This window comes from Sesamum indicum, linkage group LG7 (assembly GCF_026168435.1).
Source record: "Sesamum indicum cultivar Baizhima isolate 11 linkage group LG7, ASM2616843v1, whole genome shotgun sequence".
In the NCBI taxonomy this organism is placed as follows: domain Eukaryota; kingdom Viridiplantae; phylum Streptophyta; class Magnoliopsida; order Lamiales; family Pedaliaceae; genus Sesamum; species Sesamum indicum.
Genome location: NC_142663.1, coordinates 7,671,806 through 7,686,412, shown reverse-complemented (window position 1 = coordinate 7,686,412; position 14,607 = coordinate 7,671,806). Strand labels below are relative to the sequence as shown.

The 14,607-nt window shown below is 35.6% G+C and overlaps 1 protein-coding gene across 3 annotated transcripts; it reads right to left on the bottom strand.

The window, feature by feature from the left end:
• Positions 1-5,118: 5,118 nt before the first annotated feature.
• On the bottom strand, positions 5,119-12,923 carry LOC105166325 (AUGMIN subunit 8). Of its 3 annotated transcripts, none has more exons than XM_011085634.3 (7): positions 12,538-12,923; positions 8,665-10,791; positions 8,184-8,303; positions 6,623-6,739; positions 6,461-6,550; positions 5,885-5,992; positions 5,119-5,425 (listed from the first exon to the last, which is right to left on the bottom strand). In XM_011085634.3, the coding sequence occupies exons 2-7, from the start codon at positions 10,636-10,638 to the stop codon at positions 5,342-5,344; spliced, it is 2,493 nt and encodes an 830-aa protein (XP_011083936.1). In that variant the 5' UTR covers positions 10,639-10,791; positions 12,538-12,923; the 3' UTR covers positions 5,119-5,341. The 3 variants fall into 3 exon arrangements, with proteins under 3 accessions (XP_011083936.1, XP_011083937.1, XP_011083939.1); XM_011085635.3 differs by lacking the exon at positions 12,538-12,923 and adding an exon at positions 11,353-12,527; XM_011085637.3 differs by lacking the exon at positions 12,538-12,923 and adding an exon at positions 10,894-11,345.
• Between the last annotated feature and the right edge of the window lie 1,684 nt (positions 12,924-14,607).

Here is a 14,607-nt window from a genome sequence, read left to right as displayed (position 1 = left end):
AAAGATTTACTTTCATTGAAGAGAAGTTTAGGACACTCCCTCTTCCAATGACCTTTTTCTCACTAATCCTTGCCCTTCGCTTTAGAGGTTGAAATATCTCCCACTAGCCCCAACAGTACATGTTTTTCAATTGTTGCCTCGTATTGGACCAACATATTAGTCAACTCATGGGCTTTTATCAAGCCCATTCATGTTATAGCTGATAATAAATTAATCCAAAGAGGAAGGAAGAGATTGTCGAATCACATCAACGTATATTTCTTCCTTCTCGAAATTAGCCTAGAGGTATTTGAGTTTCTCCACTAGGGATAGCATCATTACTCCATGCTCTCGTACAGATGATCCTTCAAACATTCTGGCATCGAAAATACCTTTGTCACGGTATATCTAATACGCTAGTCCGCTACAACATAAAGCTCTTTCATGCGGAGCATTATCGACCAGACATCACCGTACTTCTCGTACTATTTTCGAATCTCGTTGGACATCGAACCCAATTCGATACTGCGTATTTTCCAGTTATCCTCATGCCACTGTTCAAATTTTTTGGACATCAAATGTGCTTCAGGCCGAGACCCCTCCAATAAAGTCCGAGGTAGAGACTTATCCAGAACATAAGTCCAATTCTCGAAATTGAGGACTATCCTCAGATTTCTCAATCAATTAGCGTACTTGATTCCATTAGATTTATTTGCCTCAAGTATGAAAGTTAGTGGATTCTTAGATATCTACAATTAATAGAAAAATATTCAGTAGATTATCATAATATTGTGTTCAAGTTAAGGCGCTGGACTTCAATCATTAACCCTCCCATTATTTTTACGGAAACCCATCACTCTCAAATGGAATTTTGGTAAACCTTTTCCTAATGGGATTGAGGTCCACAAGCGAAATTCTCCATGCTCCAATTTTATGATTCACATAGAAATAACCTCGTGGGAGGTATCCAATACCATTCTCTATCTATGAGATCCCAAGATATTTTATGTCACCTTTTTCACGTGATTTCGAGGACGTAACTTCGAGGACTCCAAGCGAATCACGTAACTTGGTGTTAGACCCGATCCATCAACTGAATCATAGCGCAAACTATCACCTCCATGTCGTGAGAGGGAAATAGAAGCATATTAACTTCGTTCATAATAATAGTGCAGCTTCATTTCAGTCCAAACGTGTCACGACTTGTGAGACCACGTATCGGTGAATCAGTTTCCTACATTATTGTGGATGAAAGGCATAAAAAAAACCCCTTGTTTAAATTCCATTTTTATGGTGTAAAATGTTAACTTGGTCTAACCAAGTGAGAGTTATTAGATTTTGATCAAGACCCCATCACATAATTAATATCTTGCATGCTCAATATTCAAAATATTTAAAGCATTGCACGCAAAATAAAAGCCTAGCGCACCACTGTTGATGATTGCAAGTCCAAAATCTATGCGACCCACATAGCTCGCAGTGGATCTATAGTCAATTTAAAGGGTAGGTCTACGCTATTACAAGTTATGAACCCATTAACATATCATGGGCCTTGTAATCTCTCTTTATTTTCTTGATCTCCATTGTGGGCTCCGTCCTTCGGGCCCCTTTCCATGGATATCCGTGGACCGACCCATGACCTCTTCTAGGGGCCTCCATCATCTGGGCTTGCTTCTTACAATTATTATATAATAAAATTAACCTCTCCAACCTATCTACTCTTATTACAACTAAAAAGAAACCCCAATCAAAAGTTAGGGAGTACATAAATAAGGAGAAAGCAAGCCTTAAAATAGTTAGGCTAAAAATGATGAGATGAGAAAATAAAAGATACGTAGACCCTAACCCAACAAAAAATTAAACCATCCACAAGGTCCAAGAGCTTTCTGATCATCCATGTTAATCCAAATAACAATATGGCACAAAATACTCCAAGTAATCATTCATCATACACCAAATATGACATCCAATATCTGATAAAAATCACATATCTAATGCAAGAATTATATGTAAAATAATGCAACAAAATATGGACATAAGTGCAACCCATACAACATTAATTCTTGTTTGGAAACCCATTCAAATTAATTTAGTAATTTAATTTTAGAAAATACCAAATCTCAACTAAAACTAAATTCACCATAATTAATTATTTCAGAAAAATATAATAAAAAACTGTCAAAAAAATAAAATTTTTGAAAAAAAATAAAAAATCCAATTCAACTGACTGGACCAGTCGTCTGTTTGCCAAGCCGCGCGTACAGGCAGCCTGCCTGCTGCGCCCCCCCCCCCCCCCCCCGGGCCAGTGGTCTCGCCCACGTATGCCTACACACAATACACATGCTCGGCTTCAAGCGTTGACTTCCTTCCTCGGATCTAGATCTCTATATCCTCCAAAGATATCCACGGTCCTACTAAGAGGATGTGGTTTTATCTTGCTAGCAAGAACAACCATAGAAGAGCAAGAGATCAAAGGAATGTAATTGAATTAACATTTTGATCTTTTTTATTTTTCTTGATTGCCAAGACCACAGCAAAACGATGGAGAGAAGGAAAGGAAGAGAGAAAATCGAGTGTAGAGATTTGGTGTGTATTCTCTAGTCGGCTAGGATTTTCTGTGTGGTATATATATGACCTAGTCATATCCAACATATAGGCATTGGGCTTGTGTTTAATGTATCGGGCTTAATTAATTAAAATTAAATCAAACTCATGTCTAAATGGACTTTAACCAAATTCAATTTAATTACAAGCCCATAATTAGACTCCACATCTTTTAATCCAATTAAAAGATCTAAGCCCATTGTCTCGCTTTCAATTCATAAATCCAATCTAGAAATTGAACCAATCCAAATAAAATAATTCAATTAATTTAAGGATTAACTTAAAATTTCAATTGACCTAATTAATTAAATTTCAAGTCATTCATCCAATGTATTGATTTTAAATAAATGATCCAATTATTTATTCCCTCCAAGAATTAATTTAGTCCAATTAAATTAATCCAACTCTTTTGAAATTAATTCCATCCAATTCTAGTGATAGTGTGTGACACTTAAGGTTCACTTACACTAAACTTGGACGTGTGTGACTAACACATGGGTAGCCCCTTACTAGAAATAGTCCGTTACCATGGGTAGTTGTCTAGCAACAATTCATGGCAATAGAGATTAGTTGAATAGCGGCACAAACATTTACATTATGTTTGGATTAGTATTTTGAGTGTTTTGTTTTGGTATTTTGGAGATAGAGATAGAAAAATAGAGATAAGTAAGTATGTGTTTGAGATAGATGGTATGTTTGGATTGTGTGTTTTGATATAATATAAAATAGTTTAGAATATATTGATGTTGAGATTTGGGAGACATGAGTTACTGTTCATTGTCAAACCATGTCTTTTGAATATATATATTTATTAATATATATGTGTATGTATATAGTATTTTGTTTGTTAGTGAAATATAATATATATATTTATGTTAAGTAATATTCTTTGTTGAGGAATTTTATTTTATATTTTAAATAATAATTACAAATTTAATGCATAATTAAATACATTGTAGTATTGTCTCCAATATGATTTTGTTAGACTTTATCTTTGGAATGAAAAAACATAATATATAAAATTCAAATAAAAATTTTAGAATTAAGTATGTATTATTGGTTTATTGTCCTGAATTTTTAAATTTCTCAAAGATTGCATTGAAATAGAAAAAATTTTGAGTACAAAACATTAAAATAGCCTAGTTGAAAAAAAATGTAATTAAGAGTTAAATGCACTATACTAACATGTTGGTAATACATTCGTTAGACTTTTATATTCGAACTGATAAATTTTAATAGATAATTGAAGTAATAAAAAATATGAATTAGGTATATAGTATTGATATATTGTCCTCAGTATAAGCAACTGTTACAGTATTTTCATTAGGTAGAAAAGTTTTAAATACTTTTAACAAGTAGCATTGATAGTAAATATCTTTAATATCAATGGTTTCATAAGTTAATAATTATTTTCTAGTAGCAATTGTTGATTACATTTGACATATATTATATATTAAATAATATATAATACATATAATACACATAATTCTTAATAAAACAAATAAATCTCATTTGCTTTGGTGTGGAATGGATTTGTTTATATTAAATAAATAGATTATAAATTTAATAGATAAGTACATGCACTACATTGATGTGTTGAAAATAAAATCATTGGCGTTTATATTCATGGTGAAAATATTTACTTGATAAATCGAACAATAAACACTTTACATTACGCATGCAGTAATGATACATTGTCCAAATTTTTAAAATATCCCAAATATTTCGTTTAAGTAGAGAATGGTGTATTGAGTCCAAAATATTTAAATAGTTAAAGTTGAGTGAACTAGTATTGATTAGTTAAAAATAGAACAGAGGGAATATTTTTGCTCATACTATAAAGTTGTCAATTTCTAGGAAATTGTTCAAATCTAATTACACATCGGCACAACATATAAGAAACTAATGCGTTTGACAATGACAAAATGCTCGACTTGTTGTTCCATTTTTACTAATTAAATCAACATTTGACTTAGAATTTTCATATTCAACCATTGTATTTCTAAGGACCGTCACACTGCCGTGGTGGGAGTCCCTGTGGTCAGCGTGAGCGCGCTGTGCTGTCTCCCTCACTGTACGTCTGGGCACCCCGATCAGATTGCACGCCAAATTGACGAATGTAATTTATGTAATATACACGTAAAAAGTTATGTATTCAAAGCATTCAATATAAGTAAACATGAAATCAAAGCATTCAATATAATTAATTTTAACTCAATCCCATTACATCTGGCCAACTTATCCTAACACATAAATCCATCCCCCAAGTAAACACGGTTTCAAGGGATTAAAATAATTTTAAACAAAAATTTAGAGGATCAAACCTAGTAGTTACCCAATAAAAAGTTACGAATTCAAGTTACATACACGTAAATATATGTCTATTGTTATAACAATTTCTTATGTCTTTGTTTCCTTTGATGACATGTCAGTGATGTCACCCAAACCAACTTTACTGGGGTCCACAAACGGAGAAAGCATTATGAGAGGGAGGCCATTGACCTGAGCCGTGAGACTGGCGAGAAATAGTAAGTATATTTCAAACTCTCCATTTTTCATTTCTTTTAGATGGTTTTACAAAATAAATACATGAAGCGAAATGAAAAGATGAGCTCATAACGTTAAGACTACAAGAAGGTGGAAAAAAGGAAATAGAAGTGACATATTCTAACCTATGATTAGTTAGAAAAGTAGGAGAGAGGTAAGCAAGCAAAGCCGAGGTTGTTAGTATCTTTGTGGTCGTATCTTGTGAATTATCTTAATAACCAAACACAGCCGGTTCGCCATTACTCCAAGATTGTTTCATCTGTAACAGATGAGTCCTAAGGCTGTATTCTTCGACCTGCACAAGTACATGCAAGCTCATCAGCTATATCCTAAACCAGACCTACTTATCATCTTTTCATTCAAACAGGAAGCAGATAGCCTTAATCCTAGATTCCCGAGGTTTCTATCGAGCGCATAAGCAATTATGAGTAAATGGAAGATTTTGAACTATGATTGTCGAATGCCCTGGCAAGGCAAAAGTATCAGTTTCAATCTCATTGTTTGAAAAGATGCTAAACGAATCGTATATCAACGCTTATGCAGTTTAACATTTAAGCTGCCGCTGCATTCTTCTGAGCACTAATGAAGAACACAAGTCCAAGAACATCTATCACATGAGAATAGAAACTCTTTTTCTAGATTACCATTAACACTACAGATTTTCATCACCTTACACATGTAAGCACACCAGAGACAGGATGCGTACATGGAAATAAAGAATTTTATCACAGAACAAAATTGCATTTTTACTCACCTGCAATGCAGCTGTAGAACCCAAAATTGATTCACATTCATCAAGCATAGCTCTTTCAAGTGCTGCTAGATTAGCAAGTTCTGAAACCAAGCAGCTGATTCCCTCCACCTGTAATATACAATAGAAAAAACTTGCTGGTTTTTCTTTTGAAAGATGACTTGACCAATGATGATGACTTAGGGTAGCATCTGCCTCATTAACTTAAATTAGGAATAGGTTGGTCTGATAATTAAAGCAGATAAAATGGAACCCATTGGATTAAGTTGTAATTCAGGTTGGAATATAGTTATAGTTCTAGCAGGGAGGAAAAAGTGGATAAAGGAAAAAGAAGACAAGTGAAACTGCTGCATGGATGTTGTTCCTTGGGAGAACAGCATTAATCAAAACCTAGGAAAAATGCACGCCCACATAGAGGTATCAAGTTGGTTGCTATCAAGCAGAAGGTAGAAGGGTCTACTTATGCTGTGTTGCATGAATTGCAGAGTGGACTAAAGGAAAAGGATTATCATTACAGGCAATGCAAAATATTCTCCCAGTATCGGATAAAGTAGACTAGGATAAATACAAAGTTCTCACCTGTGGAAGTATGGAACTTAAGGAGGATCCCAGTGCCTGCATCACATCAACTGCAGAGCACAGAGCTACCTTTACAGTTTTAGCATCTGCCTGAAAAATGTAGATTGATTTAAGTGATATATATTTCATAAGATTGGGCATCAAGAATTAGTAGAGGCATACCCTTGCACCTCCAGCGGCTGGAATACGAAGAGTGCTAGCCTGCAGATCTTGGATGGTCCAGGTTAATGAGTTTGTATGATCCCTCTCAACTGAAGCCCACTCGTCAAGGAACGTCAGCTGAGCAGGTTGAATTTGAATCAGAAAACTTTTAAACATTCTGTGAACTCAAATGTCGGATATTAAGAGACTAAGATATACAGGAACATGCTGGATCACTATAATTTTGGAACTGATGATCTCAAGAAATATCAATCATGGGGATGTAGTGCCAACATGTAGATACAGAAACACACATCATATATTTGGATACACAATATAAAAAGTATACAAATTTTGAAAAAACAGAACATAGGAAGAATTTGCACAACTGATAATGGTAATGTATTTTGGCAGAGGCAATTTGAATTGTTCACAGGAACATAAAGGCAATACCAAGACAAGGAAATTGCTCAGTATGTGTTTCATATATTGCATAAAACGGAATACTACTAGGAACAAACACACACAAAAAGAGCAACCTAGTTATCCTGAGAAGATAATGCAGAAAATAAAAATGTTTTCAGAAATAATTCGTTACGATAAATTGCTTTCTAGAGCTAGGTACACAAAAACCGTACAAGAGTGCCGCACAATTTAACTGCACTTTTCAGCAGACATCCCATCAGTTTGCAATATGTATAGATGAAAGAAAGCCTACATAACCAAAATAATCCAAATTAAGTAATTTTCACATTGGGTAATCTCTCTTGGCACCGAGTTATATTTGGGAAAAAGAACAAATGGTGAATATTCGAACAGCCTCGCCAACAGAATTGCCAAACTTCAGTAAGTGATATAACAGACCAAGCAAGCAGCAGTTGCAGACTATGAGAAAATTCCTGGGTACAAAAACACAGCTCCAGGTGCCTCATGAATCTTTTGCCACAAAATTTGATCTTGCCCCATTGTAGCATAAAAGGTTTTCTACTCTTCAACTGTAGAGAAGTTCGTGGTGAACGTGATTGGTACCAAGTTATGGTTAATCCTTGTAGCACAAATTGTTTGTCAATAGACATATTAGTGATGATGGCTAAAATATGTGCTTTGCATATTAGACTAAATGCTATCCTCAGTATTGTGTTTATGCTTAGTTTTTCAATGTGCTTCCAAGCATGAAACCATATCCAAGCAAGATCTTGGGACCTTTTTTTGGTTACAGATATTGGGAAGTAGGGGTGGCACCTCAAAAACCCGTTAAGGAGGATTGCACCTGCACCATGTATGCCCCTTAATTGACCTACTATCACCAAGAACAAAGACTTAACCACGTAGAAATCATCACACAAGTCATGATGTACATTTAAACCCGCCAAACACTTTGGCAAGGATTCAAACCCACAGCTTGGATGTGGGAAGGCTCAGTCTTAACCACTAAGACAAGGATTGGTGGTCTACTAAAATAAAATCACACACCAGTAGAGCAGGAAAATTGAGAGTGAAAACAAGTATCCAACGAATTGAAAAAACACAAACAGGTGTTTTCATTGTCACTATGATTACAGCAAGGATAAGATTGCATTACTTGATTATCCAAGACTGAGTAAAGCTTCAATTTAAGTCTCAGCTGCTGGAGCTCAGACCTTTTCTCCTCCACTGAATCCCACAGATCTGCAATTGTCCTCCACACATTATACAGCATTTTCTGCACCATCAAAGTGACTAGGGACAATTAGAGACACATGAATTCGATTAAATCACAGAAATAGAAGTAGGTAGTAAGTCTAGTGACCAATCAACCCACACAGTAAACTTAGATCCATGGTTAAAGCACCCTAATGCACTCAAATTGAAAACAAGCTAACAGATAACTTCTACAGAAGTTAGATAACAAGAGATTCTATTAACAAAAATCTTGGAAAACATAAAAAAGAGAAACCTACGAGGAGACTTTTAGAACTCTTCAAAGACAATTAAGTAAAAAAGAGGAAAATCAACCAAAAAGTGAATATAATAGATTCAAAAGGAATATTAAAGTCTTAAGTTCCAAACAGATAGATGAAAACCTCTGCTTTTACTTTCTGAGAATGCAACGCAGCATCAGTTCGGGCATTTGTATATTGCCATTGAAGATGTCTATTGTATAACAGCCTCAACTGATGCACATCTTCAACGTTTTCAGCATTCTTTCCATCCTTAATATCCGCAATAAAACTAAGAATTGAAGCGGAATTCTGAGGTTGTCTGGACGGGCTGGATGGTCTTACCCTAGTAGGACTAGAGCCTCTAGAAGGGGGGTTCACAGCCTTCGATCGAGATTGACTGATCCCTCTAGACACTGAGGGTGATGGGGTCCGTGATTTGGGACTGAGCAACTGAGCCCTAGCTGCATTCAGCAATGATGTTCTGTCTGATGAACTTGAAGAGCCAGGCCTTCGTAGTGAAACATCATCAAGTATACTTCCATATGATATCTCTTTTCCACTGTCATCAAAAGATACTAGCATTAACAAATCGCTAGCCGATTTATGTAAAGGTTTGCTTAGCGCATCCAGAGATAATCTCCTGATGGAACGTGCGTCCATTTTGGTATGTGATAAAGATGAAATTTTGCTCATCTTATCAGTAATATCACATCTATTCAGGGAATTGGAGATTTTCCCACTTGTTGTGCTTGGCCATCGATGTTGATCTCGTAGACGAGCATTCAGACTATCAACAGGTTTAGAATTCTCTAACTGATCAGCAGAATTCTTTCCTTTTAGTGGACTCCTCTTTCTCTCTGATGTGAGCTTTCCTGAGGAAGGTGTTTCACCTTTCAGAGCTACATTTGACGATGGCCTCAGCGTGCGATCGGATGGTGTAGGAGAAATTGGTTTTTCTCTGTTACCAACAGGAACAGAAATAGTATCAGATTGAAAAGAAACGCTGAGATTCCGCATTGTGGATGGCCATAAAGACTCAGGCAACTTATTGCTTGCTGTCTTTCTTGATGCCAATAGCATCTCTGCAGTTGTATCCTGGACTGGTGTTGATGGAGATGGACTAGATCGCAATGACGGCGAGGATGGGCGCTTTCTTTCAGTTGATATAGCTCTCTTTGGCACTGATACAGTTGAGGCTGATGACGCTCTGCTCGCAGTTGGCGAGGGGCTGCGTCTTTGACCACTGCTTGCCGATAGCATCTCTATACTTGTATCCTGGACTGGTGTTGATAGAGATGGACTAGGGCGCAATGACGATGAGGATGGGTGCTTTCTTTCAGTTGATATAGCTCTCTTTGGCACTGATACAGTTGAGGTTGATGACGTCCTGCTCGCAATTGGCGACGTGCTGCGCCTTTGACCACTGCTTGCCAATGGCATCTCTATAATTGTATCCTGGACTGGTGTTGATGGAGATGGACTAGGTCGCAATGCAGGAGTGGATGGGCTCTTTCTTTCAGTTGATACAGCTCTCTTTGGCACTGTTAGAGTTGAGGTTGATGACGTCCTGCTCACAATTGGTGACGGGCTGCGTCTTCGACCACTGCCTGCCAATAGCATCTCCGTAGTCGTATCCCGGACTGGTGTTGATGGAGATGGACTAAGTGGCACTGATGGTGTGGATGGGCGCTTTCTTTCAGTTGATATAGCTCTTTTTGGCACTGATACAGTTGGGGTTGATGACGTCCTTCTCCCAATTGGTGAAGGGCTGAGTCTTCGAGCCCTGGCTGCCAATAGCATCTCTGCAGTTGTATCCTGGACTGGTGTTGATGGAGATGGACTAGGCAGCAATGACAGCGTGGATGGGCGCTTTGTTTCAGTTGATATAGCTTTGTTTGGGACTGATACAGTTGAGGCTGATGATGTCCTGCTCGCAATTGGTGAAGGGCTGCGTCTTCGACCACCTGCGGATGGTGTAGGTGACCTGTACCTAGAACTAACTTCTCTGGTATGGGACCTGCAGGTAGTTCCATTCTTGTTGTCAGCAGAAACAAGTACTCGAGCCTCTGGTCTAGATTGCCTCTCTACTCTTTTCTCTGATTGACATACGTCCATCCAAACTATGCAAATTAGACCTCATTAATGTCCCTTTCATATACTAATAACAAGTAGGAGCATGCATTTTCGAAGGGCTTCCTGTGAACTCAGTTAATCTATTGACCATTCAACTAATGTCTCTAAGAGCTGATCCTTTCCCGTTCTGAGAATCTGCCAGACAAATTCGCAGCCAAAAGTAAGATCCACAGATAGGAAAGTAGAGAAAAGAAGAATAAGGCATGATGTAAAAAGAAAAGATGTTCAAAAGAATACATCTTTACAGACACCCAGATCTTTAACAGATTGAATTTGATAATTTCAGCCAACTAACGCAAATGGGTCTTCTGTAATCATCTAACCCAACCCAAATTCAGGCAGATCAGACGTCTAGGCCATAGGAAGACAATTCCAGCTGGTGAAGCAGACATCGAATGTAAATTACAATCACTATAAAAATCAGAAGAGCTAGTTGATTTGCTATTCCCCAGCAACTGGGAAGAGAGGGAGAGGTATGGGGGAAAGGAAGCAGAATATGTAATGAGATTGGGATAAGAATGCCCTCCCTTGCTCCTACTGCTTCATGGATATAATTTTTCTTTTTATTTTCTTAATTCCACTTTTATTTCGGCCCCCTTCTTTATTGTCCCTCTCACGGAAATGCCATGGTTGGCTGGGCTGGAGCTGCATATGCAACTCACACACATGCACACACATTGAGCAAGTAAAACTCACCTTAGAAACTCTGCCCTGTTCCTTCTTTCCCCACTCAACTCCTTTTCATGAAAGGGAATTCACTGAAAATGATACCTTGGCGTCTCTGACTTCTCTCTCTCTTTCTCTCACACACACTCAGAGTGACACAAACAAACATGCACAGAATGATTAATTGTCACTAAATGCAGCACACATACAACGAGCTTCTCGTATTCTTACTCTCAACTGAATAAAAGTCAAAATAAAAAATCAATACATAGGTCAAGCCATCAAGCAGAAATAAAGACTTTCTTCGGTCCAAACGAGTTTTCCTGAAGCCAACAAGATTAATAAATCCCATCTTATGGTTGGTTTGCCTATACTTAATATTTGCAGTAAAAAGAAATCCGAAACAACAACGAAGAACCTGTTCCGCATAAAAGACTAATCTTATCCACAAAAATGAAAACAGGATGCCAAATAGTGCAAAATAATTAGAGGTATTTAGGGAACACAGAAATGGAGACCACGTGCTGGTAGAGATCATTTTCCATCCCCATGAACTCAAGAGTACCATAAACACACATAAAAACAAAAATTGAATAGTTACTTTAATTATCATTTGCCATTAATTTGCATTAATCAAACATTTTATACTCACAAATGATGACAATAAATAGCAAATAAAATAATCCGGTTTCAACCTTTTGTAATTTCTTTTCGCGGATGTAGGAACAAGAACCGATGCGAATCATAATTTTACAGAACACCAAAAATCAAAACCTTTGAGGAATTTTTGCATGAATAAATGCATGAAATAATAATATTCTGCCCCTTGTCAGGTTTTGTTCCTAAATTTCCCAACACAGTGGATTTCATGTGAAACCTCCATAAAAGAAGCTTCAAAAAATTAGTAAAAAAGAAAAGGAAAACTAAAGAACATCTAAAATTCTTTCAGATTTTCTACATTCCACAAACCCCTAGAAAAATAAATATAGCGAGAGAGAATTTTGCTTTTCAATTTCTCAACATAGACTCATCAAGGGATTTTAATACAAATTTCCACCAATTTCACTCAAAAAGGAGATACAACAAATTGATGGCAGATTGAACCCACGAAAAATTTCCAAAAAGAGAAAAAAGGCCTAAAACCCCTTATACAGAAAACTAATTACTCCGCCGTTGAATCCATACATCTGAAAAACAGGACCCAGCAAAAAATACCTGAATATTTCTCCAGCAAAGAAGAGAATTTTCTCCTCAATAATTCTCCAGACTCGGATGTAAAATATTTTAACACAGATATAAGCCTGATTTTCTTGGTATCGAGAGAAAAGTAAATAAATAAACAAAATAATCAAAAAATAGAGAGAAAATGGAAGAAATTTTCAGTTAAGGGGACGTTGTGAAATAGAGCGGAGGAAGAGGAGACGGCGGTTGTTTTGGCGCCACCTAATTATTTAATTAATTATTATTTGATTAATATATATAATTCCATAATTAATTTTCTAGGACGGAATTGCTCTTGGGATTTGATTGGATTTACTGAAATTTGTTGTTGTTGGGGTTAGCTAGAAGGGGTAGAAGAGGTATTACGCATTTTGGTGTATGGGGAGAGGTAGTTTTCTTCGGAGTAGGTATATACTATTATAGGGGGGTGTAATTTGGAAGATTGGAATGCATGAGCTACTCTTCTCTTTGTGGATTTGTTTGATATCAAACTAAATGGAAATGCAGCAATTCCTTCTTTTATATATATATATATATATATATATATGATAATTATTATTATTATTATAAAATTTATGTTGTATTTTTATTATATTTTTTTTATATTTCTTATATATAAATTTATTATTTTTACATGTAAAAGATTATATACGTAAATAAATGTAATATATACTAGCGAATGAAGCGCGTTTGATATGTGTTCATTATTAAATATTTATTATATATTTAATTGAAAAAAAAGAAAAAGATTGCAAGATTATGAGATTTTAAAAATTAAAATTGCTGACCAATGATATTTTAGTCTAGTGGTTGAGACTAAGGCTGAAATCCCATAAACAAGTTCGAGTGTCACCCGATGTTTGGGTATTTGTCTCACTTCATGTAAGTGTTTTTCTCACTTAATGTGAGCCATTGTAATTTGTTTATTCTTAATTATTTATTGAATTGCTATAATTTATTTATTGGTCATAGTCATATTAATTAATGTAGCAATTAAATCGATATATTACTTAAGAAAAATTAAAATGATTGAAAAAAATATATATAAATTTTTAGATGCAGTCATTTTTTTTCAGCCATTTTAATTTTTGAAATCACATAATTTAAAATTCATTCATAATGATGTCATTATAAAATTGCATATTATACTTTGCCAGAATTATATAAATTTAGCTAAATCAAGCTATTAAAAATGCATACAACCAACCAAATGAGTCAATAATAATTCCCAAAAGATATTCATTCTTCCTTTGCAATTTTGCCATTTTCGCACCCTTTACGTTCAATCATCGCAGCAAATCGAGTATAATAGTAGTTGACCTCTCATATATCGGTGCCTCTGGCCACATACAAATACCATATCAACTCCTTCATCGCTTCAAAGAACACGCATAAAACCTCCTATTGTGATTGTAGGACGTTTGCGACGTCTTCAAATGAGCAAGTCTCCGACAATAACAATCAATATATTTGGAATTGGTTGATGTTTGAGATATATTTTCTTATATGTATTATCCTAAGCACCATTATTTTTCTTTGTAAAAATTTGTATTGCTCTTTCCCATTTTATAGAGTAAATTGCAAAAATGGCACCGCTATCGGTTTTAATTCCCTCCAGCAACATGGTACTCTGTCAAACTATCAAAAACCCCGTTTGACTTTTGAAAAGTGATTTTTCATTCCTCATTTAACAGTTTAAACGGAGCTTGGACCAAACATTCATTATTTTCTTCTTGTGTGATCAAAAGTACTAAGTCTATAATTAATGAACGAAAAGTGCAACAGTATCTATTCAGTCGGAATAAAAGTACAATTTTCCCCAAAAATATTTTTTTTTTCTCTCTCCAACTATATGCTTCTTAGCATCATATCTATATATACCAATTAATGGTCGGGACACGTTTGATGTGCGTGCCTAATTAAAAAATGACTGGTCATATAGTTATTTTGAAATATATATATATATATATATTCACGAGTATTTCAGTAAACGTACATATCTTCAACCAAAATTAATTATTTTAAATTCGTACTAAATGGTATAAATTTACATCCCCAATACTT

Bases quoted from the DNA above. Each gene is read 5' to 3' on its own strand.
- LOC105166325 (XM_011085634.3), bottom strand. From the start codon at position 10,638: ATGGACGTATGTCAATCAGAGAAAAGAGTAGAGAGGCAATCTAGACCA. The intron at 6,740-8,183 runs GTAATGCAATCT...CAACCTGCTCAG, and splicing joins ACTCAGTCTTGGATAATCAA to CTGACGTTCCTTGACGAGTG. The intron at 5,426-5,884 runs GTGAGTAAAAAT...GTACTTGTGCAG, and splicing joins GTTCTACAGCTGCATTGCAG to GTCGAAGAATACAGCCTTAG.